We start from the raw sequence: 12,588 nt of genomic DNA on the forward strand, positions 1-12,588 counted from the left end.
TGGGGGCAGGTTTGGAGGAGGGGGTACAGGGAGGATGGGGGTGCTGGGCTCTGACCCAGGCACTCATGGGGAGGGGGTGGCCTGGGCTGGCCCTCCTTGGCCCCTCACCATGGCCACTGGCCACCAGAGGCCCTGGTGGTCCAGGTCTTCAGCCTCTGGGGAGGGGTGGTGAGAACACTCGAGTCTGGGTGACTTACAGCACTGGGAGGGGGTCAAGGTATATGGGCGAGTCTGTGAGAGCTTCTGTTCTCAGAACACTAGGGGATGGGGGTCTCAGAGCACAGGAGGTGTCAGGGCAGTTGCGGGGTGTCTCAGACACTACAGTAAAAAACTCAAACATGTGGGGAGGGACCTTAGACCCCCTCCCCCATTTTACAGTGGAGAAGAAACTGAGGCAAGGAGGAGAGGCTCCTGAAGCAGCCTCAGTGGGGACCCGAGAATCCAGTCCCCTGTCCTAGTCCGGGCACCTCACCCTGGGGTCAGCTTGACAGGCAAAGGGAGGGGGCCTGGCTGATGACTCGGGGGGCCAGGTGCGCCCCTGACCCACCTCCAGCTCTGCGATGATGCGGTCCTCGTCGTCCTCATCCTTGACAGCAGAGGCCATGATGGGGGGCGTGGAGGACGGGCGGGCCACCTCGGACACGGCTCGGCGCAGCTTTACCTGGGGCTTCTGCACCTCCAGCTCCTCAGACTCGGCCTTCTGCAAGGGCCCGGTCCCCATGGAGACCAGGCTCTGGGCACCTCCCGCTCGCCTCCTAGGCCCCAGCACTTCCAGACCATCTCCCACCTGCCCCAGCTCCTCAAAGGCCAGGATGGCCCCTTGCCATGGAGGAAGCCCAAGCCAGAAGCAGAGTCACCACTGGCCAGCCTCCTTTCTTTCCTTCCACTTCCTCTGAGAGAGGGGACCACCCCAGAGAGTCTCCAGAGGTCATCTCAGGCATCCCCCCAACTCGACCCCCTGACCCCTACCCAAGCGGTGGCGGTACCTTGATGAAGGCCGAGTCCTTCTTGCTGGTGACCACGACCTCTCCAGTGCGCGTGGTGGTCAGGCCATGGGAGGAGGGGAAGCTCCGGCGGGGAGGGGGCGGCGGGGGCGACTTGGAGGGCTTCTCCGTGCGGTATCGGGGCACTGTCAGCTCATCTGCGGGAGGCCAAGGGACTGGGGGTCAGGGGACTCGTAACCCTGGAGTCTGTGAGCCACACCTGACTCCAGGGTTAGGATAAACCTGGCTTCCTCCTCCAGCGAGGAAGGGAGAGGAACGCGCAGGGGAAAGGACACAGGCCCCCTCCTCCTTCTCTCCTACCTCCCCATGCAATCCGACCCCAAGCCCTGCTGCTCCTCCCCTTACAGCGCTCTCCTCCCTCGCTACTCAAAGTGTGGCCCGTGGGACAACAGCATTGGCAGCACCTGGGAGCTTCTTAGAAATGCAGAAGCACAGGCCCCACCCAGAGCTGCTAAATCGGAATCCACGTTCTAGCAGATCCCCGGGTGATTTCACGTGCACGTTCAAGTTTGAGAATCACTGCTCTAATCCATCCCTTTCCTGCCCACCCCTCAGCCCTGCCCTGCACAGACCTTCATCCTTTCTCCATCAAGAGAGAGTACTATTCTGAGAGTCTGACCCCACCCACCAGGCTCTCCTTTCCCCCAATTCTTCCCCGGGGTGGGGGCTGCTTCCTGGGCAACCTGCAGAAAAGTCCCTCCAGCCTGACATTCCTCTGCCTTTGATCCCCCAGCGATTCCCCATGACCCCAAACCACGTTCAAGTTTCTTGGCCCAGCACCCTCTGAGCCTGCCAACCTTTCAGCTTCAGCTCTGCTTACTAATCCTTGGTCTGGACCCAGCAGGGCAACACCAAACACAGACCTCCAGGCATTTGTATGTGCTGTTTCTCCCTGGAATGCCCTCTCTCACTGGCCAGGGAAATGCAAGGCTCCAATGGAAAGTCCCCTTCCGTGGGAAGCCCTTCCTGCCCTTCCAGGGCCTCCTCTAGGACCGCATTTAGCACCTGAATCCTATTTCCGGTTTACGCACAAGGTATGGCCTGGGACAGATTACTTAACCACACTGAGCCTTAGCGTCCTCATCTGTAAAATGGAAATAATGACTGTATCTGCCTCCTGGGATTGTTGCAAAATTATAAGGATTGATACGTAGAAAAGCATTTGGAGCAGTTCTTGCCGCGTAGTAAGTGCTTGATAAACACAGATGTTAGTATTACTCTCCCACGAAATTTTAAGCTCTTTGAAAGCAGCCTTATCTCCTTATCCCCAGCACCTAGCAGATAGTGGGTGCTTAACAAATACATGCGGCAGGAATGAATAAACGCGTGAATTACAATTGCCGTTTCTGGTTCGGGTTTCTCACAGGCTCAGGGAGCACGGGAACCCTGTCCGTATAGCTCAGCACTGCACCCGCACCCCGTCTCACCACAGCCTCGCTTCTGGCACACACACTGGGTCAGAACGTGCAGGGGGACGACCCTCTGCCTGGACTTGCTCATCCTCCGTGCATGGTCCTCTCAGCAGAAGTCAGAGCAGTGGGAAAAATCCCTGGATGGAGTCCAGTGCTATCCCGTCCTTCTGGGTCTCCCTTCGTGGACGAGGGGCAGGCCAGCACCTCCCTCCTCTGGCAGCCTGACCACAAAGATTCTCACTCCCAAGCACCTCCCCCATCAACCTGAGAGCTCCCGAGGCTGGGGCTCCCCTCCTCTGGGCTCTTCGCCAGCCCCCTACCTGCCCCCATACCTGAGCCTCTCCTTCCACTAGGCTCCGTTCGGGGGGTTGCCTTCTGACCGTGGGGCAGCTTGGGGGGCTTGTGGTCAGGGGTGGGGGCTGGGCCTGGGTGGGCCTTGCTCCCACAGTCCAGGTCAGGGATGGCCTTCAGCAGCTCTGCCTGTGTCTCCTCCAGAAGCCGGTTGATGTCCTTGGCGCTGTACTGGGTCAGGGCTGCCCGCTTTTCCTCCCAGTCCCGCTCGGCAGCCTTGAGAGGAGGGGTCGACAGTCAGGACTGAAGTGGCTGCCCTGCTCCTGGACCTTTGGGGCCTCGGCCACACATGCAAGGAGTGGAAAGGAAGCCTCCCACTTGGTCCGAGCCTCGGGCTTCTCCTTGAGTGTTACATGCTTTCCCTGTGGGCCTGGAATACCACCTTCATTACAAACTACTCTTGGGATAAACCTAGACCTGCTTTTAGACATTCTATTCTGTCTCACTGAGCACATCATCTACTCTGATGCTAACACCACGCTGCCTTGATTATCATAGGTTTATAATATGCTTTTCTGTCTAGTAGGACTCATGTCACCCTCAGTATGCTTCTCAGACTTCCTCGTCCCCCAGGAACAAGTCCCCACGTGTTGGCACCTGCCAATCTAGGACGGTGGTGAGAACGTGTGAGCCTAGTTCTGGCCCCCCCCATGCCGGGCTCAGCACCTCAACAGACACAGCCTTGTCCACGCTTCTCTTGCCAGGAGTGTCCAGGCCTTTGGTGGGGTTGCCCGCCTTCGGGGTCGGAGGGGCCCCCTCGGTTTGCCCGCTCATCTCATGGAGCTTCAGTGGAGGGCTGGGGGGTGGCATTTCAAAGTCCAAGCTCTTGTTGAAGTCAGTCTCGGCTGTAACCTTCTTGGGGGACTGATTCAGGAGGTTGCTGGGGGGTGGCCACGCACCTTCGTCCACTTGCCTGGGGTTGGGAGAGTTGGGAGCAGCTGTGAGGCCTGCAGGGTGGTGGCCCCATGGGAGGGAAGCCTGGCCTGGGGGAGGTGGGGTTTGAGGAGGGCTCTGGAATCTTGCAGGACAAGTGGAAGGGCCTGGGGAGGAGTGACTGCATCCGGCAAATGGGAGGGCCAAGCCTACAACATGCACGGGGCCACAGATCAGAGCTGAGGTGCAGATCCAGTGAGCTTTGTGGGAACTGGGATAAGGGGTCAGGTTGACCTATCGATCTAGCTCAGTATGTGACCTCACTGGGAAACTGGAGGTCAGAGATAAGAACTCAGGGATAGTATGACCTTCGGATCTGGGCCAGCGTGTCTGTGACCCCACGGCAGCGCTTGAGTAGCCCATCCAGGCGCTGTGGCTCCTCCTTCAGGAACTTCACTGCCTCCACCTCCACACGCAGCACTACCCGCATCTTGCTCTGCAGGCCTGGGAAGTGAGCTGAGGGGAAGGGAAGGAGTGAGCTGGGGAGGGAGCAGCTCCGAGGATTGGGAGGACAGGCAGTGGGGTGGGGGTAGGGGTGCCCTCAGGCTCACCCTTGAGTTCAGTCAGGGTCTCCCCGAGCTGCTTCAGCACCAGCGCCTTCTCTTCCAGCTCGGGCCCAGGCACCAGTCGGTGGTTGTGGGACACGTCCCTCTGGATCTTCTCCACCGACTTCTCCAGGTCACTGCAGCCACACAGAAAGACCCTTTCAGCCCCTCTGGCCCCAGCCCAGCCCCCTGAAATTGGGCAGCTGGAAAGAAATCAGGCCACCAATCAGATCAAAATTAAAAGCCATTCACCAGACCACAAGCCCAGGTGAAATCAGAAAGCCAAACTTCAGAGATGAGACTTAGAAACACTCCCTAACAGGTGCCCTGGGTCCCCTCTTTGAAGTTCTGATCTTTCTTAACATCAATCCAAATCTCCCTCCCGATAACTTGCATCCTATGATTCTCATTATGCCAAGGACACAGCAGAGGAACTGGCAGCTTTTCAGAGAACTGGAGGCAGTTGCATGTGCCCCTAAAGAGTCTCTTTTTTTTCAGGGGGGCACTGCCACGTGCATCTACCTTCGCTCAAGTGATCCAGACACTCAGCCTCTTTCCTCAATGACAAAGCTGCTTTCAATTTTCAGATGGTTTATGCTGAGCTTGTGGGGTTTTTTTTCTTTTTTAAAAAATGTATTTATTTATTTATATTTGGCTGCATTGGGTCTTCGTTGGTGCGCTCAGGCTTTCTCTAGTTGCGGCGAGCGGGGGCTACTCTTAGTGGCGGTGCACGGGCATCTCACTGAGGTGGCCTCTCTTGTTGCAGAGCACAGGCTCTAGGTGCGCAGGCTTCAGTAGTTGTGGTGCACGGGCTCAGTAGTTGTGGCTCACAGGGTCTAGAGCGCAGGTTCAGTAGTTGTGGCGCACGGGCTTAGTTGCTCCGCAGCATGTGGGATCTTCCTGGACCGGGGCTGGAACCTGTGTCCCCTGCATTGGCAGGTGGATTCTTAACCACTGCACCACCAGGGAAGCCCTTGTGTCGTTTTAAAACCCTCCATATTTCTAAAATGTAAATCAGACCACCAAGTCACCACCGCCTGTTTTGAACCCGAAATGGATCCCAACATATTTTTTTTTTTTTTTTTTTTTTTTGCGGTACGCGGGCCTCTCACCGCTGTGGCCTCTCCTGCTGTGGAGCACAGGCTCCGGACGTGCAGGCTCAGCGGCCATGGCTCACGGGCCCAGCTGCTGACTGTCTCCAGGTCTCAACTTCCTCACCCAAAAAAATGGGGATGGGAGTTCCTCCCTCCTGGGGCCACTGTGAGGATTAAATGAGCTAATGCAAGGGGTCAGTCCCTGGGAGCTGCTCTTCTTTTCCCTCCAGCTACATCCACTGTCCTCCTCATCTGGCTTGCTTCTGTTTGGAACCATCCAGAATTGCTGAGGTCCTCGTATGTGCTGCTCTCCCTGGGCCTCTATAATGCCATTTCCTCTGCCTAGAACACTCCGTTTAGCATCCCCCCACACACACGCACGCACGCACATGTGTGACTAACTCCCACTCATCCTCAGGTTCCAATGGGAACCTCTCCCCCCTTCCCTACACTTGGGGTTGGGGGTCTGCTTCCTCCCTGGAGCTCCTGTTTCCTGGGCTAAGCAACTCTAGGCAGGCAGACACCATGTCTTTCTGATTCATCTCTGATTTCCAGCACCTGGCATGGTGCCCGGAGCAGGATAAATGCCTGGTAAATAATTATGGAAGGAATGAATAAATGAAAGAAGGAACTCTGCCCAGGTAGGTCATCTCAGTTCTGTACTTGAGTCACTGATGTCCCTGACCCACATGCGGGACTCTACATACATTCCTGTCAAATCGCATCTGTTGGATTTCAGCTCAACCATCCATGCAGGAACAACTTTTGAATCTCAGTTCTACCATCCAACAGATTTGCTCCCCCTCAGAGCTCTGTGTCATCAGCAAATCTTATCAGCATGCTTTATACATCTTCATCCAACTAGCGGGTGAAAAGACAGATCACACTGGAGCCAAGGACAAAATCCTGTGAGTCAGCAGTACCAGTTAAAGAGCTATCTTGTACTAAGTGCTTATGGCCTGCCAGGCGCACATTCATCTCTTCACTTTCTTTACCTTATTTAATCCTCACAACAAATCCTGTGAGTGGGAACCATTATTACCTCCAGTTTACACACAGACAAACAGTAGCTTAGGCACTAGACTACATTTCCCAGCCTCCCTTGCAGGTAGAAGTGGCCATTCGACTGAGGTCTAGTGAATGGAATATGAGTGGAAGGGTTACATGCTGCTTCCAGACCTGGCGCCTAAAAACCTCCCATGTAAGCTCCTCCATGCTCATTTCCCCTTCCTGTTGGTTGAAAGACAATGACCCTGTGGATAATCTTGGAAGACACATATTGAAGATGGCAAAAGCTCCATTAGCCTGGGTCCCTGAATGACTGCGTGGAGGAAAGCCATTCCGCTAACCCACCAATACTGTTCCATGAGAAAGAAAGGTATATTGATTACTTTTGAACCATTATACAATTTGTTATAGCAGCTAACCTAACTAATTAATTAGCTACCCTAACTAAGCTACCCTAACAATGGGTTTTGGCATTAAAAAAAAAAAAGGCTCAGAGAGATTAACTAACCTGTCCAAGGTCACACAACTATTTTGTGGCAAAGCAGGATCTACTCCTGTCTGACTTCAGCCATTGGGTTCTGCTGCATCTCCCTCCCACACTGGACTAACATCACCCCACACCCACCCACTGTCCCACCCAGCCTTCCCTCCGCCACACGCGAAAGAACAACTCTCTTTTGATGTGTGTGATAACCTGACTGGCTCAGGGTGGACCAGTTTTGTAAAATGGTCACTCTCAAACATCACTCTGCAGAGGAAGGGCACTCAGGTAAGCCTTCAGGAGGAAATAACACTGCAACTCTCAGGCAGAAGGGACAAGGCTCGCCTTAGGCTCAATTAGCACCTCGATTTTCTGATCATTACCATCTGCCAAAGTTTGGGGGCCCATAACCTGGGCAGGCTCTGCAAGTGAGTCCAGACCAGCCCAAGTCTAGGCACTGGGATCAGAACGTAGTGGGGTTTCCAGACCCAGGTTTAGTTCTAGAGGAGTTGAGAGGTAAGGGTCAGGACAGAGCCAGCTATATAATTTGGGGGTCCCAAAGCGAAATGAAGATTTTGTCCCTAGTTTAAAAATTAAGAATTTCAAGACAGTGACAGCAGAGCATTAAACCAAGCATGGGCCTTCCCAAGCATGGGGCCCTGTGCGATTACACAGGTCACATGCTTACAGAGCTGGTCCTGGGTTGGGTCACATTATGCTCCAGAGGCCAAAAAGTCTCAGTCAGCAGAGGCTTTCCCTAAGGGCAACGTCCAGACAGCGCTCAAGTGCTTGGCTAGAAGGTCAAGTGAGTGAGCCAAGCGGAGTAAGCACCGAATCAGCCTTTACTCCCAGCAAGATGCCAGGGGGCAAAAGGAAGGGGCAGAGGGAAGCCGAGCAAGAGTGAGTGTCCAGGGGCTGCAGCCACAGCAGGGGGCCTGCTGGCTGACTTAATGCCAGGGGGCTATGGGAGCTGGGCAGGGACATCCCCCTGGCCAGGCCGAAGCCACTGCAGTGCTGGTGTGCAGCCCAAGCCCCACCCAAAAAAGGGCAGGAACTCCTTTCGAAGCAGATGGAGAATCCTGCCGGAAGCATATATCAGCCCCCAAGCTCTCTCAGGTGAGCAGTCTGAGCAATGGGTTTGATAACAGGGCAGCGGGTAGGGCGTCTGTGTACTCCTGGAGAACTGAGGCCCCCAGGAAGCTGAGGACCAGACGCTCATATGACAGGAGCATAAATACATCCTTTCATCCCTTCTGCCTCTGTACTTTTATATTTCCTTTTATTTTCCTTTAATGTCTCAGTAAAGTTCCTTTTGAAAATTCCAACCCCGCTCCTCTGTGCTGAATAAAAAGGGGCAAAAAGGGGACAGGAACGTTGAGTAAATGGAATTCCCTGGGTAAGGGGGTTGGCAGCCATCAGTCTACTTGGAGATCTGACAAGAGTTGACACTCAGCTGTCACACTAGGGGTGATGCAGTGGCTGCCACCAGCTTATTTCCAAGTGGGATGGCCCCTTATTTCATCTCAGCCACAAGGGGTCATGAGAATCTTTGCCCTGTGCATCACTGAGAAGCACATGTACTTATAGGCTGTGCGCCCAAGACTGAGGAGCGGGGACCCTTTTCAAGTAGCCCCTTGCAAGTGATACAGCCAATTATGAGCTTGGTGAGAAAGCTGGGCTCCTCTGAGCAGCCTCCCTGGCTCCGAGTCGTTGACCAGTAGAATCCAAGTCCTCTCTGGGAAGAACTGTGAAAATCTTAATATGGGGCACAGGTGAAGAAGCTGAAGTGCAGAGAAGCGCAAAAACTATCGTGATCAGACAGCCTCTCAGTGTTGGAGCTGAACCTCAGGCCCCTTGTGCCCTGAACCACCTAGAGGGAGACCAGATGAAGGAGCAGGGCCTCTATCTCAGACCCCAGGGACTGACCAGGGAAGGCCGCAGTGGGCTGGGGCCGCTCACTCAGTGGATGGACAGCGGCAGGCAGCTTCTCCCTTCAATGGTGCCAGACAATCGAATCTTGGCCAGACAGCCATTTGTTAAATTTGGAGCAGAGGACTGTCTTCTGTTAACCCTTCCATGTCTAAGCATTTGGGGGTGGGGTGTTCTCTATTCCTGGAGCCCTGTTTCAGCTGCACTAGGACGGGAGGAGGGTTCTCCTTGGCTATACCTGGTCTCAGAGATCAGAGAATTGGAGTGGTGGCGACCGTGACTGGTCAGTGCCAAGCTGGCCACACCTGAAAGCTCCACCTGAATACTCGAGGGTCAGTTTGCACGGGTCACAGGCCAGAATGAAAGCAGGCAGAGGGCAGAGTGACATCGGGCAGCTGGACGCATGAGAGTAAGGCTGCAGGCCACGGGGAAGCCAGACTGTGGACCGTTAGGAAGCAAGACTATAGCAAAAGCAGGCATCAAGCCAGAAAAAAAGAAAACAGGAATTGTGCCAGATGGTCAAAGGTTTGTGGGTCACAGAGAAATCAGGCCACAGAGGAGAAGGAAATCAGGCTTCAGAACGTCACCTGTGATTCAGAAGGAAGGGAGCTTCGCCTCCCCGTGAAACCAGGTTGCCGGCCACTCAGGCCGCACCCCCAGCCCTCCCTCCAAAGCTGGGCCCCGCCTCACTTGAGCTGCTGGGTAATGAGCTCCTCGTCGTTGAGGTAGCGCAGCCGCTCCTCTTCCACTAGGGTGCGCTGCCGCTGCAGCGGGTCCTCCTGCCGCCGCGCCGCCTCCGACACGCGCATGCTCAGCTCCGCCTCCGTGCCCTTCAGCAGCGCGCGCAAAGACTCCAGGTTCTGTAGCTGCGGGACGCAGATGGACCGATGGACGCGGGTGGGAGGGAACGGAGGCGCGCAGCCGGGAGAGGGCTAGGAGGAGGCAGGCAGAGGAGAGCCCGACGCGGGGCAAGCTCCATGGAAGATACCAATGCTCGGCTGTGGCCGTGAGCAGCAGTGAAAGGGTGGGATGGCGGGGGGGGGGGCACAGGTTGAGGGCTTAGTTCTGGGGAAGAATAGAGGCAGGAGGAGAACGGCCTGGGATAGTGGAGGGAGGAGTGCCAAGTTGGGCCCTGCAGAAGGTGCAGCTGCATGGCTGTGGCGGTTAGCTGCAGCGAGGGGGTAAGATGGTGGGGGGCGGAGGAAAATGTTTCGTTCTGGGTAAATATTGAGGCAGGAGAACGGGATAGCGGATATTTGGGGGGCAAGGGGTGGCCCTACGTAGGGCCCTGCCCACCTTGCGGCTGCATGGCTATGGCTTCGATGAAGGAGTCAAGCACTGGGGTTTGATAGAGCTTCCGTGGCTGCGCCGGGAAAACTGAGTTCTAAGGCCGAGTTGGGGCAAAGGTGGGGGTGGGCGAGATCTTACCCATTGCCCAGATGGCAACTCTCTGCCCCCTCTCCAGCCTGTCTCTACTCATTATTCTCACCTGACGGGCCCTGGGATACTCTCGAGGAGCGGGCACAGCGATGCCAGGCTCCTGACTGGTGGGACCATCTGCCAGGCGGGGCGGGCCCGGGAAGACTGTGTGGGCTGAGGAAGGGAGAGCTGAGGGGATCTGGGGGAAGGGCTTCCGCCCAAGGGAGGGAAGGGGGTAGAGAATGCGGGGCAGGAAGGGACAGGGACTGCCCTGAAGGATACTGACCGGAGAAGGGGGCTCAGTGAGGTGCATTGGGGCTTCAGGAGAGCGGTGAGGATTAAGGAAAGGGGCAAGAGGGCTCAGTGAGGGGGACCCGGGCGAGGGAAGGGGGCTTGGTGAGGGAGTAGAGACTCAGCGAGGTGGCGAGAGTTCGAGGAGGGTTTCGGAGAGCAACCCAGTGAGCGGCGGAGGGCCTCGGGATGGGGCAGACTCGCAGGAAGGAGTTTCGTGGGCGGGTTCTGGCGGGGCGGGGTTTGAGGAGGCGGGGTTTGAGGAAGCGGGATACAGGGCGAGGCCCCGGAGAGGGTGGTACCTGGAGCTTCCGCAATTGCTGAAGCTGGCTGCGCAGGTCATTGGTGCTGTTCTGCAGGCCACGCAGGTGTAGCTGCATCTGCAAACGGTTGATGGCAGTGGGCTGCCCCGCAGGCGTGCTGCTGGCCGAGGGCGGGGGAGGGCCGGACACTGGGGTGGCCCCGCTGCTCCGGCTGCCTGACCCGCAGGCTGCAGACAGGGACCACGAGGACGGGAGAAAGGGAATAAATCGTGAGCCTGGGGTAAAGTCCTCCCCACTCCTGACCCCACACAGCAGCCACAGAGAGACGTGGCTCTGGCTCCCTGCCCCAACTAGTGGTCAGCCCTCTGCGAGGAGCAAAGCGCCGGAGCGAAGGCATCTTGGTCTAAGGTGACTACTCATTTATCCACTGAAGCCTGGTGATGTAGCCACTTTACAGATTAGGAATCGGAGGCTCAGAGAGGGCAAGAACCTGTGGGGGAGGGGAGAAGGGTCACTCACGTGCTGAGGGGGTGGCTGCTCCATTGGAGCCTTCAATCTTCTCACTGTGGCACAGGGGAAAGATGGCCATCAGGGGGTCCAGGCCCCAGACTGGCAAAGCTGGGCGAGACCTTAACATAAACTCCTCCAGCCCCCTGATCTCAGGATGGAGTCCCAGAGAAGGGAGGCGATTCACCCAGGGCAAAATGATGAGACCTTGGCTGAGCTGAGCCCAGGGCTCCTGCTGCTCGCCTTCCCTCCCTCTTGCCCACCCACATGCCTGGGCAGTGGTGCTGGGAGAAACACCTCACCTGGGGGTCTCTGGCTCCGAGCCTCGCAGTAGGGCACTCTGCACCAGGCCAGTGAGGCTAGCAATTTGCTTCTCCATGGCCTCCATGCGCTCCCTGGGGAAGACGGTGGCTTTGAGCAACCCCATCTCTGGGCATGGGGTCCCTCCTGCCCAGCGCCCCATTCCTAAGATGGATAATTAGAGGAAATACCATTCCCTCCCCAGCCACCAGCGCACAGACAGTTCAAAGGGTCCCACTGCCTAAGGGTCCACAGCCCACCCCCAACATTGGAAAGGCCCTTCCCTGTCTGACAGTCACCCCCTCCCTCTCCAGACTCATCTCTCATCACTGGCTCCCTAATGGGCCCCACCCAGGTCACTCTGGGTCTCTGCACATGTATTCCCCCTGCCAGCATGCCCTCCTCCCTACCCTCTCCTCTGAAGCCATCGCAGAGTCCCCAACAGCCTTGAGGAGTACACCCTCCCAAGGGAAGAACAAGTATTTTTTGCTGTGTCTCCCTCACTAGGCAGGGCAGGAACCATGTTTGCTCAGCTTGGCATAAACAGTGGCCAGTGCAGTGCCTGGCACACAGGCCACAAGAAAGCTGTGTGAATGAATCGTTTCTTCTCACCTCTTAGCAGTGCTGCTTGAGGGCAGAGGGGGGCAGCTCAGTGCCCTGGTTACCTCCTCCAGCCTTGCACCCTTAGCAGGGAGCTGAATGATGGGCAAGAGTTCCCCAGCTCGGAGGCTACTTAAAGAAATGTGCCTCTCTCCCCATCCCCACTTCTTACCAGCACCCCCTCCCCAGTGGACTTCAGCCGGCCCTGTGCTGGACAGCTCTCATGGCGGCACATTCTGTGTCTGAGCAGGAAAGGCACTAAATAAAGAGTTCTACTTCAGCCTCAATGTCAGTTGGGGAAACTGAGGCTCAGGGACCGGATGCAAACCCAGGTTTCCAGGGTCCTTGTCTGGGGCCCTCTCATCCAGCTCTCAGGCTTTGCAGATGAAACGTCTTTCCAGTGCCTTCCCTGCCACGGCCAAGTTACTCTGGCGACCCCTCAAGGCTACTC

General features: G+C 56.4%; 1 protein-coding gene across 3 annotated transcripts in view; it reads right to left on the reverse strand.

Annotated features, from left to right (window-relative positions):
• The window catches only part of SRCIN1 (SRC kinase signaling inhibitor 1), a 64,177-nt gene that overhangs the window by 11,367 nt on the left and 40,222 nt on the right, over nt 1-12,588 (reverse strand). For all 3 annotated transcript variants that reach the window (XM_079905277.1, XM_079905276.1, XM_079905278.1), the window contains 10 exons: nt 11,540-11,632; nt 11,250-11,293; nt 10,770-10,957; nt 9,448-9,623; nt 4,252-4,382; nt 4,009-4,156; nt 3,434-3,680; nt 2,749-2,983; nt 987-1,141; nt 548-700 (listed from right to left, as the gene is read on the reverse strand). In XM_079905277.1, coding sequence (XP_079761403.1) covers nt 548-700; nt 987-1,141; nt 2,749-2,983; nt 3,434-3,680; nt 4,009-4,156; nt 4,252-4,382; nt 9,448-9,623; nt 10,770-10,957; nt 11,250-11,293; nt 11,540-11,632 — 1,570 coding nt within the window. The remainder of the gene's footprint in view (nt 1-547; nt 701-986; nt 1,142-2,748; nt 2,984-3,433; nt 3,681-4,008; nt 4,157-4,251; nt 4,383-9,447; nt 9,624-10,769; nt 10,958-11,249; nt 11,294-11,539; nt 11,633-12,588) is intronic.

The sequence above is a fragment of the Stenella coeruleoalba genome, assembly GCF_951394435.1.
Source record: "Stenella coeruleoalba genome assembly, chromosome: 19".
Taxonomy (NCBI): Eukaryota; Metazoa; Chordata; class Mammalia; order Artiodactyla; family Delphinidae; genus Stenella; species Stenella coeruleoalba.